The sequence below is a fragment of the Pleurodeles waltl genome, chromosome 7 (genome assembly GCF_031143425.1).
Source record: "Pleurodeles waltl isolate 20211129_DDA chromosome 7, aPleWal1.hap1.20221129, whole genome shotgun sequence".
In the NCBI taxonomy this organism is placed as follows: domain Eukaryota; kingdom Metazoa; phylum Chordata; class Amphibia; order Caudata; family Salamandridae; genus Pleurodeles; species Pleurodeles waltl.
Window position 1 is genome coordinate 1,283,532,511 of NC_090446.1, and position 17,844 is coordinate 1,283,550,354.

At 42.3% G+C, this 17,844-nt stretch overlaps 1 protein-coding gene across 2 annotated transcripts in view; it reads right to left on the reverse strand.

Annotated features, from left to right (window-relative positions):
* The window catches only part of LOC138246177 (uncharacterized protein ZSWIM9-like), an 83,978-nt gene that overhangs the window by 20,480 nt on the left and 45,654 nt on the right, over positions 1–17,844 (reverse strand). Inside the window, exon 3 of one of the 2 annotated variants that reach the window (XM_069200499.1) lies at positions 14,616–14,860. In XM_069200499.1, the coding sequence (XP_069056600.1) occupies positions 14,616–14,860 (245 nt within the window). Of the gene's footprint in view, positions 1–14,611; positions 14,861–17,844 lie in introns of both variants that reach the window. The other variant, XM_069200500.1, reaches the window with a different exon arrangement.

The window sequence follows — 17,844 nt, forward strand, 5'->3', positions numbered from 1 at the left end:
TTCAAGATTTGCCCTCTACAGATATTCACTCCTTCGCCTGATTCACACGATTGTTGAATAACTGTGACAGTTCCCCTGTTCTTCTAAGATTACATGGCATACCTGTAGCTGAACCAGTTTTAGTTCTCTATCTTAGTCCATATGGCTTTGGAGACCCTTCTCCTGTTCCCTGATAGTGGACCTTTCGCTCTCACTGGGCCAATTGGTGTTGTACACCTGCACTCAACCACTCAGCTTAGCTTCCTGATGCTGAAGTCCAAGAAGCCGCTTGTGGCTGTTAAGCATTTGCTCTAACCTCAATATACTGCAGTCCAAATACAAAAGCAGTTGGTGAGGATTTCCCACTGGAAATTGGAGGGGGACACCAATATGCTGCTGTGTGTTACAAGAAGTGCCTAGTGATTTCTTGACTAGGCAAGTTCGGTCACACAGTTTGGGTCCTGCAAGCTCTGTCTGAGAACTATCAGATTTTGTATAAATGGCCCTGCAAATCAGATTGACTCCTAAGACTAAGAACCATTGGACAACAGTTAGTGTCAGCTGGTGTAGAGTGACGTAGAACACACTGGCTTAAAGCAGAGTGGTGCACAATAGTGCAGCGTAGTGGTGTAGTGTAAAGTGCAGCGATATGGAGTGGTGCAGAGTAGAATGCAGTAGCCAGTAGTGGTGCAGATTATAGTGGAGTAGCGTAAAGAGGCGTATGCATGGTGTGGTAGCTCACTGCCATTTCAGACAACACGTTTTCAATTGAAATGACCATTACACGTGCACAGACATACATTTTTACTGATAAAAGTATACAGCACACAAATAATAATGTGTGGAAATATCATCACTTAGTGTATTGATTTGTTTTGATTGTATTATTTGTTTCCACCACACTTCAGTGTTACAAAACATGCACTTTATTTGTACTTTCATAATTTTGAGATATTCTGAAATGCCTGCACAGTTCATTACAGACATTTAAACTTTGTTGTTGCGCTAGAAAAAAAGACTCTCACTTTGAAGTCAGAGAAAGAAAAGTAAACATCAAGGTCCCTCTGAAGGCAGCCTGACATTTGTTCTCTGTATGCACAGAAAATGTGACAAGATAAGAACAAGATTTAAGGGTCTGCTTCCAGAAATGGAGCACTCTGAAAGATGCAGTAAATGAGAAAAAATGGGGCGTGGCAAAGATGGCGACCACGTTAGACCGCTAAGCACTAAAGTCAGTGTGAGCCCTACATTCATCCTGCCACACCTATCGACGTCCGTTCCCTCCGACTCTCAAAGGAAGGGGACCTTGCTCCGTTGCACCCCCAGAGTGCTTTGAGCAGCTGTGCTCCACTCTCGGAGGGACAGCCGGAGGGCGACCGTGAGTAGGAAGGCCGAAGGGCCAGCAGGCCGTGTGGAGTTAACGTGCAGCCTAGTCCTGCGTGAAATCACACTGCCTCAACGCAGGGTGACCAGAGAGAGATGCAGCGTTGCTTCGGGGCCCTAGAGCGGGGATTGAACTTACTCACCGCAGCCATGCTTGTTCGAGCAGACGCCAGCGGCCGCGTGGTGGAGCGGCACCGTTGGGGCTGGTACAATGTGACGGCGGCCTCCGCTGAACTCCAACGAGGGGAGGGGAAGCATTAAGAAAGCTGTGACGGCCTCTACGGTAGCACATTGACAGACCTCTTCACATCCTTCCCCACTTCCCCCGGCAACACTGGATGTGAACTCCGAGTCCTGCACAGGGCAATATTATTGACAGATCCTGGTGACCTGAGACCTGGGGCTGAGCCCCTCCTGGAAGGGCTGTACGACATGTTGGGAGATCTTCCTCTTCCATGTCTGGGCCTGATGGGACAACAGACTGGAGGCTTTCCCACAGTCAAAAGATAAGTACCGCTCTTTCATTTCACACGAAAGGGTGTACAGTGCAGGACCACATGAGACCTGAAGAGGGAGGAATCCAAGCGACATATATATAGATTGCCAACACTGTTGCCCCTTGGAAGGGAAAACTGACTTCCCTGCTATTTACTACGTCGCCCGCCCCTGTTTCCTGGCACCGAATCAGACACACTTTGTCTCCTGTTCATATACTAAGCCCGGTTACCTTACTTTTCGTACAACCTCTTTCAACTGCCCGGTAGCTGCCAAATATGATGGGGAAGACCAGATCTCTTAAGTCGATGACAATGGGGGCGTGCGAGGCATAAACACCCTTAAAACTCCCCATACAAAGCCCTGGATAGCCTACATCAGCTCGAAGCCACACTGCAAACACATTAATTGAAATTTGATAAGGTCCTACAGGCTATTTCAGACATCCTCCCTAGAAATCCAGATCGACACTATTTCACTGGAGATTAACCTGTTGCGAGTGGACCATCGCAAATCCGTCAACAGTGTTGGTGACAAAGAATCCACCCTCACCACGGTGAACCCCTCAATCCAAGATCTACAGGATCAGCTGAAGCAAGTTGAGACTGAGGTTGCCACACTTCAACGCGGAGCAGAAGATGCAGAGGGATGGTCTGGCCGAAATAAAGTTAGCATCTTTGGCTTCCTAGAGCGCGCAGAAGACAATGGCGCAGAATTATATCTTGAAAACTGGCTTGCTGAGATGGTGCTGGAGGGCAGATTCCGAAGTTCTTGTCCATTGAACGGGCACACCGCATCCCGGGGCAGCCCCCACCGCGACTAATAATAGCCTGGCTACTTAACTACTGAGACATGCTCTTGCAGCTCCACGAAGTGAACTTGAAATATGCCCTGCTGTTTCCAGCAAAACTCTGTGTGATTGATGTCGACAAGAGCCACATCTTCCACTCTGCAAAAGACGTTTGGACCTGGCTGCATGCCAAGAACCTAGCAGGAGAAATGGTTGAGGACACAGAGAATGAGCTTTTATTCACACCTAAGTCACAATAAGCTTGGCATTTAAGTGAATAACTAAAAGCACAGAAGGTGGTTTTATGGCAGATAGCTTCCAGTATGGATTTCGACCTTTGGCTGAACAAACCAAGAAGCGAAGACCACCAGTCTTGTTTTTATTGAATTTTAGGACAAGATTGCTTTTGATGATCATAAGGTTATACAGGGATTACAGTTCTAAAGATGGTTTCAAATAAAGAAGGTGTTATGGCCGTAAACAGCTTTATAACAATTCAGTGTCTTAAACTGAATATATTGTTTTATAGTAAACCGATGTAGGCGAGAAAGTGACTGGCAGCCATGAGAGAATCTAGGTTCTGCCCAGAATGAGGCATGCAGAGGCATTTTGAATCATTTGAAGATCATGTCTAAAGGGAGTCAGCATAGTCCAAACCAAGTGATGAAAGGGAAATAGGCTCGCCTTTTTCATTCCTTGGTTTAGAAAGTTAATATTTTTCTCCGCACTGCGAGAAGGAAAGTACAGGCGGAAATTACAGACGAAATTTGGTTAGCTGTGGGGAGATCGTTGTCTATTTTAAGTAAGAGGCTAAGGGATCCATCTCAACAGTAGGCATCCAGACGACGGACATGTTTACCATTTAAAAATCAATACTTGTGTTTTCCCATTAAATTTAAGCCAATTATTGCCCATCCAATTCCAAACAAATGTCATAGTTTACTGAAAATAGAGATGCATTGCGAGTTTATCGTCACGTTATAGCAGCAGTTGCGTACCATCAGCATACATGTTTGTTCCAATACCTGCATTTAATAGAAGTCTCATCAAGGTGCTCAAAGAAATGTTGAAAAGACGAACCCCGGGGAGCCCTCAACCAAACTGGAAGTGTTTGTGCATGGTACAGTGGCTTGGGAGCATACAAGTAAGAACCACTTTAGAGTGGTGCCATTGATGCCTGTTGCTTGGAAACAGTACAGCAATATAAAATGGCCAGGTAGTCTCAAATAGTCAACAGTATCAAAAGTCACTGACAAATCTAGTAGGATCAGGCATTAATCTGACCCTGATCAAAGAAAGACAAAAGGATTGAAAAATGCTGAGAAATCTAATAAGATCAGGGCATTAACCAGACCCTGATCCAATTCAATATTTGGGTTATCAATGATAGAGAGGTAGACGTTTACTGTACTATGTGCAAGATGGAAATCTGATTGATGGTTTCAAAGATGTTTGCAAAGTTGCTTGGCAACATGATTTTCAGAGATTTTGAAACCTACTGATAATGATGATACTGGTGAAAACTTTTAAAACTAGAGAGCTTCACGCTTTGTTTCTTTAGAAATGGGAGACCATGGCATATTTAAATGACTGAGTTATTATGATTTTCTCAAAATGAGTTCCGATGGAAGAATTGGATTTTAAGACTGTACTATGAATTTGTTTGACTGAAGCAACCCCATGTCATGAGGACTTCCTGAGTCAACTTTGGTTCTCCATTTTTAGTGACATTTTACACATTTTAAGCTTGCACAATATTATTCTGAGAATACACTGTACATGCTGTTTTTTAAAGTAAGTCTTTCTTGGAATGTAATCTGTCCACTCTGTTCAAGGCTAGGAACACAGAACAAGATATTCTAATGCCTGCATTGTCTGCACACAGCTCCTGAAACCTAGACATATCATTGCTTCAGAGCTGCACCTCTAACAGTGTGGTTTTCATTATATAGGCAGTGCACTGACCTACAGGGGTAAGAAGAGCATGCTGGCTGTGATTATCCAGGAACAAATCCTGTGTTTGGTATGCAGCTCTGCTGACACTGATCTTCCATCTTGCAGAGGATTGCCAACTTCACTGTAGGCTAGCTCCCTGGCTCAACTATCCCCATATGGGGGTCTCAAGCTATCCTCCTGTATCAGGCAGAGGGTGCACCTGATATGCTCTCAGAGTATAGGCAGTGATAGGTAGGGATACAAAGAAATAATATTGCCATGGTTGGATTATTTATTATGTTCGCCATGTTAGTATTGTTTCTTCTGCCTAATAATAGCAGGTCATTCTCCCTATGCAAGAAAAGTATAATTTCAATAAAGGGTTGACAACCTTTACTCATATCTTTCTTGTGTTTACCCTGGGCATGCATAAGTAAACAACGGAAGGGTCAAATCTATTTCCACAACGTCTTTGCGAGTCACAGTGGACATGTTCAAGGTTGCTGAATTCATCTGTTACCCTGGGAAGGTAAGGGGTTCAGGTGAGGCACTGTGACCTAGCTAAGAATTTGGCTGCCATTTCCTGATGGTGTAGACGGACTTAGGCCCGACCACCTGAAGTTCTGTTGTCCTAATACGCATTTCTACCTTTCAGTGGGCGCCATATAACACCCTTCAACATAAGCCTTCTCCTGGCGACTGTCCCCTATGGCTCTGCATTATCCACTCTTTAGAGAGGAGGGCAGGACTGACATTGTTTAAGGTAAAGTAGTTAACTAACACTTCATTGATAGTTTGGACTGACCTGGGATGCATTAAACAATATGACATTCTAAGAATCCTGTATTACCACTTCAACAGGTTGGAGAGGGAATCACACTTCCTAGAGGACGATTATGCACTCACTAAGGATACCAGAACACTGAGAGACCTTGTAGCAAAAATTACTGAGTTCACAGAGATGGCCGACAGGGAAATTAAGCAGATGGGTCATCTTGTCAGGACCAGAGTTTACGGCGAGGTTGAAAGACTAAGCAGAACATTGGTAGCACTACTGCGACTACCTGGAATTTCGCATGACATAATATCAACAGGCATTGGCAAAGCCAATATATCTGCACTATGCAAGAGCGTTTAGCTTTGCCAATGTCTTTTTGCCAAGTTGTAGAGTAGCGTGGCTTAAAGTTATTCAAAAAGTGCTATACACATTTCTTTTTTACCAATGTCATAGCGCATAGCATTTTAAAATAACGTTTGGCCATGCTGCACAGCACCCACACTGCTTTACCAGATGGCAAACACACTTTGGCAAAGCTAAAAGCTTTCACATAGGTGAGACACATTGGCTTTGACATGCTTGTTAACAGTGACAAACACTCGGGCCCCTGAAGGGCCATAAAGTCTGGATGACCTTGGTAAGATGAAACAGAAGTAAGTCAATCACACTGAGCCAGTGCCTTTAACAGACTAGCATGGCTGAAACAGAGCCCATCACTCTCAATCAGGAAACTGTCTCCGAAGGATGGCACAGCAGAAGTTGAAGTGGGAAACACAGACAATGGAAGCAGAAGTGGGGATGGGCAATACTGACAATGGGCGTGGGGGTGGGCAACACTGACAACGGGAGTGGGGGTGGGCAACACTGACAATCCACGGGGATTGGCAACACTGACAATGAGAGGGAAAGAACAGACAATGGGAAGAAGGCAACAGGACAGTAAAAAAAATATGATATTACTCGATTATCGCTGGCCGTATCAGAGCAATTTTTTCCTCTTATGGTAGAGGGAGGGGCAAGACAACGAGAATGTGGGGGGGAGGGAAGAAGCTACACAGGCAGCAGGATGGTGGGGGGTGGGATATAAGAAGCTATACAGACAACGGAGTTTTTGTGGGTGGGAGGGAAAAAGCACACTGCACAAGGGTGAGAGAAGAAGCACATTATATAAAACTGATAAGACATTATATACAACTGAAGGAAACTATTTAAAAAAAATAATTATTATCGGTGTTGGAGACACTCATGCAAATGTATACATACTTGCTTTGTATATCGTGGTTTTCTAATCATTTAACATGCCAATTGCTTGTGTTTTGTTTGTTAGTGAAAATTAAACTAAAATGAATTTAAAAGAAAAAAATAATTATTATTTAACCTTTGTGGACTGTATGGAAGCCAAAATTTGTTTAAGTGATGAAAGGGCAAAAACTACTGCTGCTTTAAAGACCGGTGCTCCTTTCCTTTGTTTGGTATTCTCAACAGTACTTGGGCCCCATTATGCCGCTCACTTTGCGCCATCACATCTAGAAAGTTAATAAGAATTACACCCCAATTTCGGGTGGCCCTGAATAAGCAGTTCAGTGTACTCTGGAAATCAAAGAGTTGCAGCCGTTTATTCACTGCTCTGTGCATCATAATCATATTATTGGTGAAAACCTAGGATAAAGGAATGCATCGAACGAAAATAAGAATTCAATAAGCAATCATTAAAAAACTTTGAAAATAAGAAGGGTCATCATTCGACTGCTATGCCATTATGCATCAAACAAAAGGAATAAGCAACTCGGAAGAACAGCAATCAAGATGAAGAAATTAGTACTTGGCCCATGCCCCAGGCAAAAAAAGAGGAAGTGAAGCCAGCACATACTGTCGAATTAAGAGGCAGCAAATGAGTGAGACAATTAAGCCAAAGAATGGTACGCAATGGGCAGGTTCCACGCCATTTGTAGGAAACAATATCTCCTGCAAGCTATAGCACTTGCCGTCACAGGCGAGACCTAAAAATAGTAATGGGGACATGCTTTATGAAGATGACCATATACTGAGAGAGTTCAGTGCATTTTACCTGACTTATATACCTCACAGGAAGCCTCCCCACCCCTAGGCCTTCCTAGATAGAATAACCATGACATGGCTAGGTGGAACTAAACGCCAATACTTCAATGCCCCTCTAACTCTTGAAGTGGTTAAAGAGGTGATCTCTGGTCTTCGTACCTGCAAGGCACCGTGGGGAGATGGGCTTCCCAATTAATTTTACAAGGCATTTGTAGACCTGCTGGCCCAGCTGCTCCTGTAGGTTTTTGAAGAGGCCCATGTGAGGGGTACTCTCCCCCAAACATTGCAGGAAAATGTGCTAATCACATTTCGAAAGCCTGGCGAGTCACCAGATCGTTATGAATTGTACAGGCTGGTCTCTCTCTCTCAAAAACACAAATGGTAAAATACTTGCCCAGGTGTCAGCCAGTAGGCTGCTGCTCCTATTACCAGAAAAGGTGTGTCTAGCTCAAGCAAGCTTTATCCCAGGCAGGTCCATCTCACACAAACTGAGGTGTAGTTTCGCCCTAATGCACAAACTGATTTGAAGGCCATGACTGTCCTGCTAGACTCCACCAAGGCCTTTGATTCCCTAGAGTGGAATATCCTTTTTATATATTAAGAATGGGGATCCCAACCACTTTCTTGATATGGGCCTGACTACTTTATAATGGATCAACAACCAGAGTTCACCTGAACCGACTTCTCTCTGCCACGATTCTAATTCACAGAGCCACCTGTCAAGGGTGCCCACTCTTACTCAAGTTATTTGCACTGGTGTTAGAGCAACTGGCCTGTATTATTAGTCAATGCCATTCCCACAGAGGTATTAATTTTACCTCCTGCAACCTGATTATGTCCTTATACGCAGATGACATCACACTGTACCTCTGTGATCTGAACCGGAACCTGGCCCCAGTCATAAGAGAATTTACTGTGCTTAAACGCTTGTCCAGCATCTCTATAAATTGGACTAAGTCTACAATATTCCATTAACTCCCAGTATGCAGTTTTGATGCCTGGAGTTTTCTCTTCTTTGGTGCACTTCCTTAGTTAAATATTTGGGCATATGGATTACCTAAGTTAAAAAATATATGTTTTATCAGAGAATTATGGCACAGCAATGTTGAAAACAGAAGATTGGATCAAGCGATGATGGTCATTCCCCTTCTCACTATCCAGAAGAATATCCTTTATTAAAATTGCTATATTTCCCCACCTGTTGACCCTATTCATCCATATTTCTATTTCACTTACTCAATACTTTTTCAAGCAATTGAGCTTGCTCATGATTGACTTGGTGTGGGCCGGTGCTCACCCCAGGATCACATGGGAGATGCTGACGCTACATCACCAGTGTGGCCTTGAGGCGCTGGATTTTGAGTTATATTACCTCTGTATAACTGCCCAAGCAGTTTGCGTTTTACTAGCTACACCCAAACACTTTATGGCCCATGTGGCCTTTGAACTGGATATACTGGTTCCTGTACCACTGATGGTAGCCCCGGGACAGTGCCCATTGCATAATAGTCTCAAAATCAATTCCTCAGCCTGCACTCAACTGGCATGGGACAAACTCCATAAGAGAGTTGCAAGCCCCATTCTGTATGCCCCTGAACAGTCTATGTCACAGTACCCTTTATACTCGCTCACTAAGGACAAGGTAATTTGTGACAGACTTAAGCAAAGGGGCTTGTTAACACTGGCTGACCTGTTCCCATTCAACACATTCATTGCCCACCACCATACTGCTAACAGATAAAATGTTATGGCCATGGACAGTTCCCTTTACTATAGACTACAGGTAACATGCAAGGCAGTCTTCTTATCTTTCCTGCAGGAACCAAAGCCATGCAAATGTTCTCCTTAATCCTTACCTTTACCCTTACGACTAACAAACAGATTGTCACTAACCTCTATAGGTCTGTGCAGGCTGAAGCCCCACTCGCAGCTCACTGTGCAAGGGAGGAATGGGAACATGATCTCCAAACTGCTCTATAGGATTAGACTTGGCTTTATTGTTGCACACAGACTGGAGCACTCTCCCCTAGTAATAGGTTGCGTCTACTTCATTTCAAATTTCTGCATCGGTTTTATAGCTCCCCTGTGCTTCTCCAAAAAAGAGGGTTGGTGGAGAAATCAAGTTACCTGAAATGCCGTAATCCCCACACATACTTAATACATCTTGCCTGGTGGGTTGACATTTTCCAAGATGGGTTTTCACTGCTGTACTTGGAAATACAATAATCACCACTGAAGCTGCTGCTAGGTTACACATCCCCTTTCCCTAAAGGACCACATCTGGTGTGTGTCTGTGTGTGGCTCTCTTGCTGGTTAAAATAAGAGTGGCATGTTTCTAGGGTAGAAGCCACTCACCAACAGATAAAGATTGGTTATTGGATATAATTTATTGTAATGACCAATTAGAATACTATTACTCCATGTAATCTCCAAAGACATCTGGTCTGCACTGAATGAATTACTTAATATTACGATAACACACCTATTGCACCTGTGTGATGTTTGGATGCTTTCTTCCAGGGAGTATGTGCTTGAAGAAGAGGCTGAATCATTGTCAGATGTGTGTAGATACTTTGATGGTTATGTTATTACCTACTGCTGCTGTGACTATTGCCTATTTGACTACTTGCTTTTGTAAATGTAGAAAGTGTTACAATATGGCACTACCATCACCAAGTATGATTCCTCTTTTCGTTCTGTGAACTATTTTTGCTACTGAAACTTCTGTAAATAAATACATTTTAGAAAGAAATCCGTAAGCACTTTTGTATTAAGCACAAGTTCACTGGTGGGTAAAGAAATTGGCCTTGCTTCACCCCCTCCTCGCAGAGAATTTTTGTTTACGAAAAATAGTTATTTAGTTGTTCACTGAAGGCCGCCTTAGAAGGGGAAATCTCTTGTGAAATTCAGTGCATATCAGGCCATTTTTTGCAGAAATGATTGTGTCTGAATAATAAGTGAGTCTAGTGCTTAAAAAAATCTTGTGCTTATAATTTGTGATTTCTTTTTACACTATAGTTCAGCTCCCTCATTTTTGTTTGTTTTCCATTTCGCTTCTGTTGCAATTTTGTTTTGACTTTCTATTTACTGGGAGTACCAAGGAAATGTTTCATACTGTTTATCATAAATTTTGAGACTGCAAAGTGCAGCCAACACTCGAAGGGCATGCTTGTGCTTCAGCTAACCTATTTGGAATATAGGAGGAATTACGTAAGATTTTAATAAATTCCTCGGTATGAACCATATTCCATTGTAGGTTAAGCTTATGATCTATTTTTGTGACAACCCTGAATCAGGATACAGTGATTCAAAATGTAATGATAAAACAGTCAGACCACTGTCAGAAGTATCTGGAGATTACTTATAACTGTATTAATAATCCAGATACGATCCCTTATAAATGGGTTGGTCTCTGAATATTTGGGTTATATTTAAAGACACTAATGGATCTGAATATTATTTGGCCTTCGGGTTACGCAGTAGTTGGTCTGCCCAGCAGCTAAAACTGCCAACATCGTTAATTCTGAGCTGAATGTAATTAAAGAAGTGAACAGAAACAACTCAAGTGTGTAGGTGGGGTAACAGGTCAAAAATATTGAAATTGTGAAGGAATTGACAGGTAAGACTATAAACCGGTTTTAGTGTCTTTTGCTGAGGTTATAGGGGATACAGTAATCTAAACACTACTTTTAATAAAGGCTGCCACCCTTCATTCTGCTCTGTGAATTAATCTATTTTATAGTAAAATTTGATATCCATAAGGAACAATATTAATTATGACTGAAAAAGAAGCATTTCAATCAAGTGTAGAAGAATATCAAAGAAAAAACAGAGTATCTCAGCTTTGATTTCAACAACGTGTCCGGATAAAGATATATGTATACTCCTGTTGAAAAAGGGTAGAAACATTTGACTTCCATCTCCACTCCATACTCAAACTCAGTGTGCAAGCCCCCTGTAGCTGTGCTAGGCCAGAAAAACAAGGCTGGTTTAACAGGTATTTGTAGCACTGGGCCATAGTGTGCCAGGTCCAGGCTTGAAGTGAAACCACCAACAGCAGCTTCTAGGATAAAGACCTGAATGGTTCCTTTACAGGGTAAAAGCCATGGCCCTGGTAATAACACAGCAGCTGAACCTAAAGTAAAAAGCTATACTTGACTTAGGCAAAATCTAGCAGACCATGGAAATCCGTGGCCCATCAGTAGAGCTAGCATTTCTCCTGATAATCCAAAGGTTCATGGTGGGCCCACAGGCAACTGCAGAGAAACAGAGGTTGGTACTCCAGAAAGGAGATCAACCAGAATTATGGAATCCTGTGTACAGGTATCCAGTGGAACTTGGCACTAGACATTTCTACTGAGACCATGTTTGGTCAAGCCTCACCTGACCCTGAGCCCTGTAGGCCTACGGTTTCTAGCACCCCTGACTGTTCCTCATGCTTCTCTTGTACCCAGAAATTTCCTCAATAGAAATGGGGCTGTAGCGGGCACCAAACCATCTAGGGTCAGATTAATTGAGGAGGTGGATTTTAAATTATATGATGAACAACTTTGCCTACATCAGTGACTCTGGTGAAATGAATGGGGGAAGATGAGTGATATAGGACCTGATTACAACCTTGGCTGAGGGGATTACTCCATCACAAACGTGATGGCTATCCCGTCCGCTGTATTACAAATTCCATAGGATATAATGAAACTTGTAATATGGCGGGCGGGATATCCGTCACGTTTGTGGCGGAGTAATCCCCCTCCGCCAAGGTCGTTATCAGACCCTTAGTCTGGTAAACTTGAAAGGTGGAAGACTTATCTCATGATCACAAACCTAACAATGGTCTTAAATATAATCTGTCAGAGCTGTGTAGTATGGTCAGAATATTAGTGTTAGTCTGTAATGAAGAGCCGGTTTTGACAAGGACACAAGAATATTTTTCTTTCCTCCTCTAACTGATACCCATACAGGTGTGCAACTCTTGTTAACAACTCAAACCATGGAGTCCACCTCATCTGCACATCTCTTCTGTAAATCTTATGGTACTACACAGAAAACAGTGTAAAATCTGTCTCCAGGAGACTCTTCCTTGCGCCCTTTGATTGTAATGGTGATACTACAAGTCATCCTTTTCTCACAACATTGTATGGTATAGCACGAGGGTGGTATCAAAATCATGTTGAGAGACATCCTGTTGTGTAGCCATTTTAGGTATAGCTCCATGCACGTTATTTTAGAATACTAGGCCTGCCGCTGTGTACTTTAACCTAGATATATTTTATTCAGTTTGTTTTATTATTCTTACCATAGCCACTTTTGCAGTCTTGTTTTATTTCTTTCTATCTAGCTGTTTTTGCTTAGGCCAGCACTATGTTCTTAAACAAGACATTCTTGTTCACTCTGTGCTTCTTTCAAGGCTTCAGTAAGATGGGTTGCCGGTGAACGTGGTATGAGTTTTGTCTCTGGTATTCATAGAAAAACACACATCCTTATGCAGGGACATTTTCTCGGAACATCAGCTGCTTTATTATAAAAACACTTCAATGTCCATTACTCGTTAGAGGGAAATTCTAGCGGGAGAACCATGACTGTATGCCGATTGCTGAACGCTTCACTACAGCTGCTTATGCAGACTTAAGGCCTTTGCTCAGGTATGGGGGATGATATCTTCCCAGGGGAACTTGAAGGGCAGAATTAGAGCTTAACATGCTGTGCTTTATTAGAACACTAGGTAGGAATCAGTCTATTGACTCTAGTGACAATATGGTAGCGTTATTTCTATGCTTTACTCTCCTTGTCACAATTTTAATCTTGTCATTCTGCATCGTCCTGGTTATTGCAGTACAATCTTTGTTATCTAAGATGCAGTTGCTTCAATAACACCTTATTGAAACATATACTGCCTCTATTTGTCATTGTGTATGTGAGACTAATGTAACTGAGAGAAACGGATGAGACCTGAGTGACCACGGTTTCCCTGAGAAATCAATTATGTCATGCGCTCGGCTGCCCAATCATCCTTGCCCTCGGGTAGAGATGAGGCACTGCTAGTTAGCCGGAGCAAAACCCGGATTAGAGCGGCAGATATCACCAGTAGTGGGTCAGACTCAGTCTCCCACACCGCAGGCGATTCTGCTGCTCAAAATCCAGTAGTCTCATTAGAATAATGAGAGCCTACGCGACAATCTTAACCATCCTGCACTGGTGACATGGTGTGTGATTTAGCCATTGTATCTTATCCTTTCGTTTTTTTCCAAACTGTATGGGTACTGTGTAGAACGTACTTCTTTGAAAGAAATTTTAGTCTTTCTTTAATGCTGGTAACAATCCAGCTTAGAAAAACTGAAACATTTTCAGTGCTGAGCTTGGATGCCTGGCTAGTTTCGAAGTTAAGTGGTTTCATTTGCAACTATATGCTGAAGTCCTTTTTTGATGCCTGCTCCTAAGACGTTTTGGCATGATGGTAGATATCCTCCACTCAGAAGCAGGTGGTGTTGAAATAATAATTGTGAAACTGTTGAGCACTTTATGGAGACCACTTTCCTAATCTATTGATAGGTGAGGGTGCAGGATTCTGGACTTCACGAAAGGTTAAGATAGTCAAACAAATAATTTTTGCCAGATTCAGTACCATTGCATGCAACTCCAGGTGTTCCCCTCCCTGCATTTTAAAAGTACTGTGCAGAAATTCTGTGCAACTCTGACACCAGGATTGATTGCTGTTACATGAAACAGACAGGTTATACCAAGTTCTCTTAAAATATGTATAGGGTAGGTTTTGAGCAAAACGGCACTGTGTACAAGTCTGACTTTGAACAGTGGGTGACTGTCACAAATTGCTGACAACTGGGAGTCTAGTTATAGTGCCTGATCAGCTCTCTATGACCAGTACTACTTTGTGCTACTGTGTTTAATATATACATATGTAGAAAATCTTCGGATCTTCCATTGGACAGATGGTTTTTAATCAATTGGCACCCAATATTAGCTTTTTTACCCTCTTGCCTTTCCTGGATGCCCCATGAATCCCTAACTCACTGAAAACACCCATGCCCCTATTCTCCCCTCTACATATCATGGATCATCTATTACCCCTTCACTCTCCATGGACATCTTATTTTGCCTCGAATGGACACAGTAGCATGACTACCCCTCTACTTTCCCACAGGGGAAATCAATGTATGCATTTGAGAAAAACCTACTTACGCATCCACCCTGGTGCTGGCATTAAATTCCTTGCAAACAAGACGCAGAGAGTTGTACTTCAGGGCCTCCACCACTTCAGGCGACGGTGGGTCACTCGCCCACTTGCACTTGCTAAGGGAGGTGGAGTGCTTGACGAAGAAGAGGGCTTTAGAATCTATGCAAAACGTGTCGAAAAAACTGCTAAACTCTTCCAAGGAGTAGAACTGCTTGCCCAGCAAGCTCTTCTCTTCCACCGTGGGAGACCACTAGAAAAAAAAAAAAAAAACAGAAGGTTAATACTTCATAACGCTAACAAAGTGAGATGTTTTTTTTCCATAACATTCAGAATTGAACAAGATGGTTCTCTCGCCATGCCCGCTATCCTCCTCCTTTCCACACTCATTCTCAGTCTCGCCAGACATATACTTCACTTTCCCTCCCAGACTATCACAGCTAGTATATCTCCAACACCACTGCTCCTTCCATACTCCTTCACTCATTCTTTTCTTCACCACTAGTTACCTTATTCCGAAACACACTTTTCCATAGGTGCTAACTCTATGGTCACTCTAATCAATTATTACTCTCGCATAGTGATCATTTATCATAGACATACAAACTGTACAAGAACAGATTGACCCTGTTTTATTATACAGTGCTTATAATGTGAATTGCATGGGCGATGCTGAACCTGGTCTATTTAAATTAGATTATTTGGGGTTGGAGGGGGTGTGGCCAACACACCAAGATGCAGACACGACTGAAGCTCAGGACCAAGACAGCTTGATAGCCCCTAACATCATTTGATGCTAGGATTCACAAAGCCCTTAATTGTCCTGTCAAGCCTGCAAAACAACAGGCCCCTCCATGTAGATGAAACATGGAGCCACCTTCTAACATGTGTGTGCCTCAGGCCTGTGGGCAGAATTCTGGCACAGCATTACGAACATGACACTGCATTTTCTTGGGAGTTAAGACATGAAGGAAGGGAAACAGGGTCACACTTAAAGAGTACACAGATTCAGCCACCACAGAAAGAGCTAAATGAATTGCCTGCTAGACATTGTAGCCAAAATGTCAGGGAAGTGAGGTGCTGCTTGAAGCCGCCACCCTCTACCTTAGCAAAACAGGAATCATTCAAGTAGATTACAGGTGAACTTGGCAAGAACTCTATAACGGGGGAAATGCTATTGACTTCATTTCCAGCTGCAATATAAAACTAATCTTGGAACCATAGTGTATGAGGGGACATTACTCATTAGTTTCGAGCAAGGGGAAAATATAGGATTGTTCCCTAATCAAGAACAAAGTGATGTGCACAGGTCTTCAAAAGAACAGTGGCAGATGCAGAGACAAAAACCTGGGAGAAAAGGAACATCATTAGAGCAATATAATTGCTGAATATGGAGATGGACACTCTTGTGCATGTATTGGCTATGGCACAGGTCTCCAATGAGCATTGTACTTTACACATTAAGATGGTCTGAGGTAAGAGATGAAGTACAAGAAAAGTGAGAGCAGACTGTACACATCAATACCCAGTTAAGGGCTTATCTGAAGGAAGGGCTGCGTGGGTGAAAGCCCAAGAAAGACAAGTGCTGCTAGTAATATCTGAGGATATTAAGCTTCGAACACCGAGTTCTATATATGTTTGTTCTTTCTGTAATGTTTGTTAAGTTAAAGTAGGTATTAGGTTAAATAGTGTTAAAGAGAGCTTGGGTCCAGGGGATGGACAGAACCCCATTGATAGAAGCCTTTTCGAGGTAAGATAGGGCTATGAATAACTGGTGGAACAAACTGAGAAATAAGTGCACCATTGAAGGTTTTAATGTTTAATGCCAGCTGACTACATTCCCCAAATTAAATGTTCTACAGTGTATTCCAAACAAAGAGTCTAACCTAGGTAGTGTTCCTGAAGGGAAACACTTAAAAAAAAAAAAAAAAAAAACACATTCAGGTAAGTTATGATCAAAGCATTACAATTCAGAAACATAATCAGCAGCAGACAAGACACCCTATGGAGCTGCAATTATTTTTTGAACATTTTAAAAGCCGTGCTCCTGGAATACAATGGCTTTGATCAATACCCAGAATCAGACTCAATGAGTTCATCACAGTGGCCATGAGAAACTAAGGATAGGTCATTCTTGGGTGGGAGACTTTAATCAAAGCATGGAGGGCGGACTTAATAGAGATATCGGAGAAAGAATACACAATTTGGACAGATGCAGAATAGAAAAAAAGTAATTTCAGATGAAGGAGTTTGTATGGAAGGTCTAGAAGCAAGACGTTGCTTTATCGGGTCAAGCTTAGTTGTGCAACAACCTGTGGTGCCCCAGAATTGGAGTCCAAATAGGAGTGAAAGAAAAAAAACACAAGTCAAGTTGGAAGTGGGCTTCCTTCAGTCAACCATCTTATGAAAACCAAGCAAGCCGAAGAAATTATCGAGATTCCTGAATCTGGGACTAGAGACAGTGGCAACTACCAAGTGAATATCCTAAAAGGGTTCGGGAAGGTGGAAAGCGAGAAGTCGCCTTCTCTCATATCTTAATATAACTTGGTAAATTAAACTACTTATAGAACTGAGAAAACATGTACTCTTCGTCATTTCTGCTGCTCTGGCAACCACGAAAATGCAGTGTGATGAGTCAAACTCCAAAGTAGGCTTGTGCCAGGAAGGTATTAGCTTTCAAACTATCTTCTGAAACTATACTCTTTAAAGATTTCTTATAATTTATATGATAAATTAATGCCCATTTCAGGCGTGGGCCACAAAGTATCAACATAATGCGAATTAGTGGGCATTTGAGCAATAGTATGCTGCCCAGTGGTAGAAACATTCACCCCTCCAAAATAAATGATATCATCTCTCAGGCTTCAGCTATTCAAATTTTCAATATACATACATTTAAAGAGATCACTTTCCTGTAAGCAAACTTGAATTACACTATAGACTAGCATGGTATTAAACATGCTGCCCAGCCTGGGCAGAAGAAATAAATGTATTGTGTAGAAGTAGTCATTTTGAGGACTGACAAGCCAACAGAGATAGACTGATTATGCAGGCTAGATGCTACTCTGTGGAACATTCTTCCTTCATCTTTTAACAGAGTTTCTGAAGAAAGCACATGTCATTTCCACACACACAAGTATCCAGAATCCTGGCTATATATCCGACATACTCTATGGTTACACTTGTGGTGACAGGCAAAAACTCTATTGGTGCTCAAAGAAGGAGGGCTATCGCTAG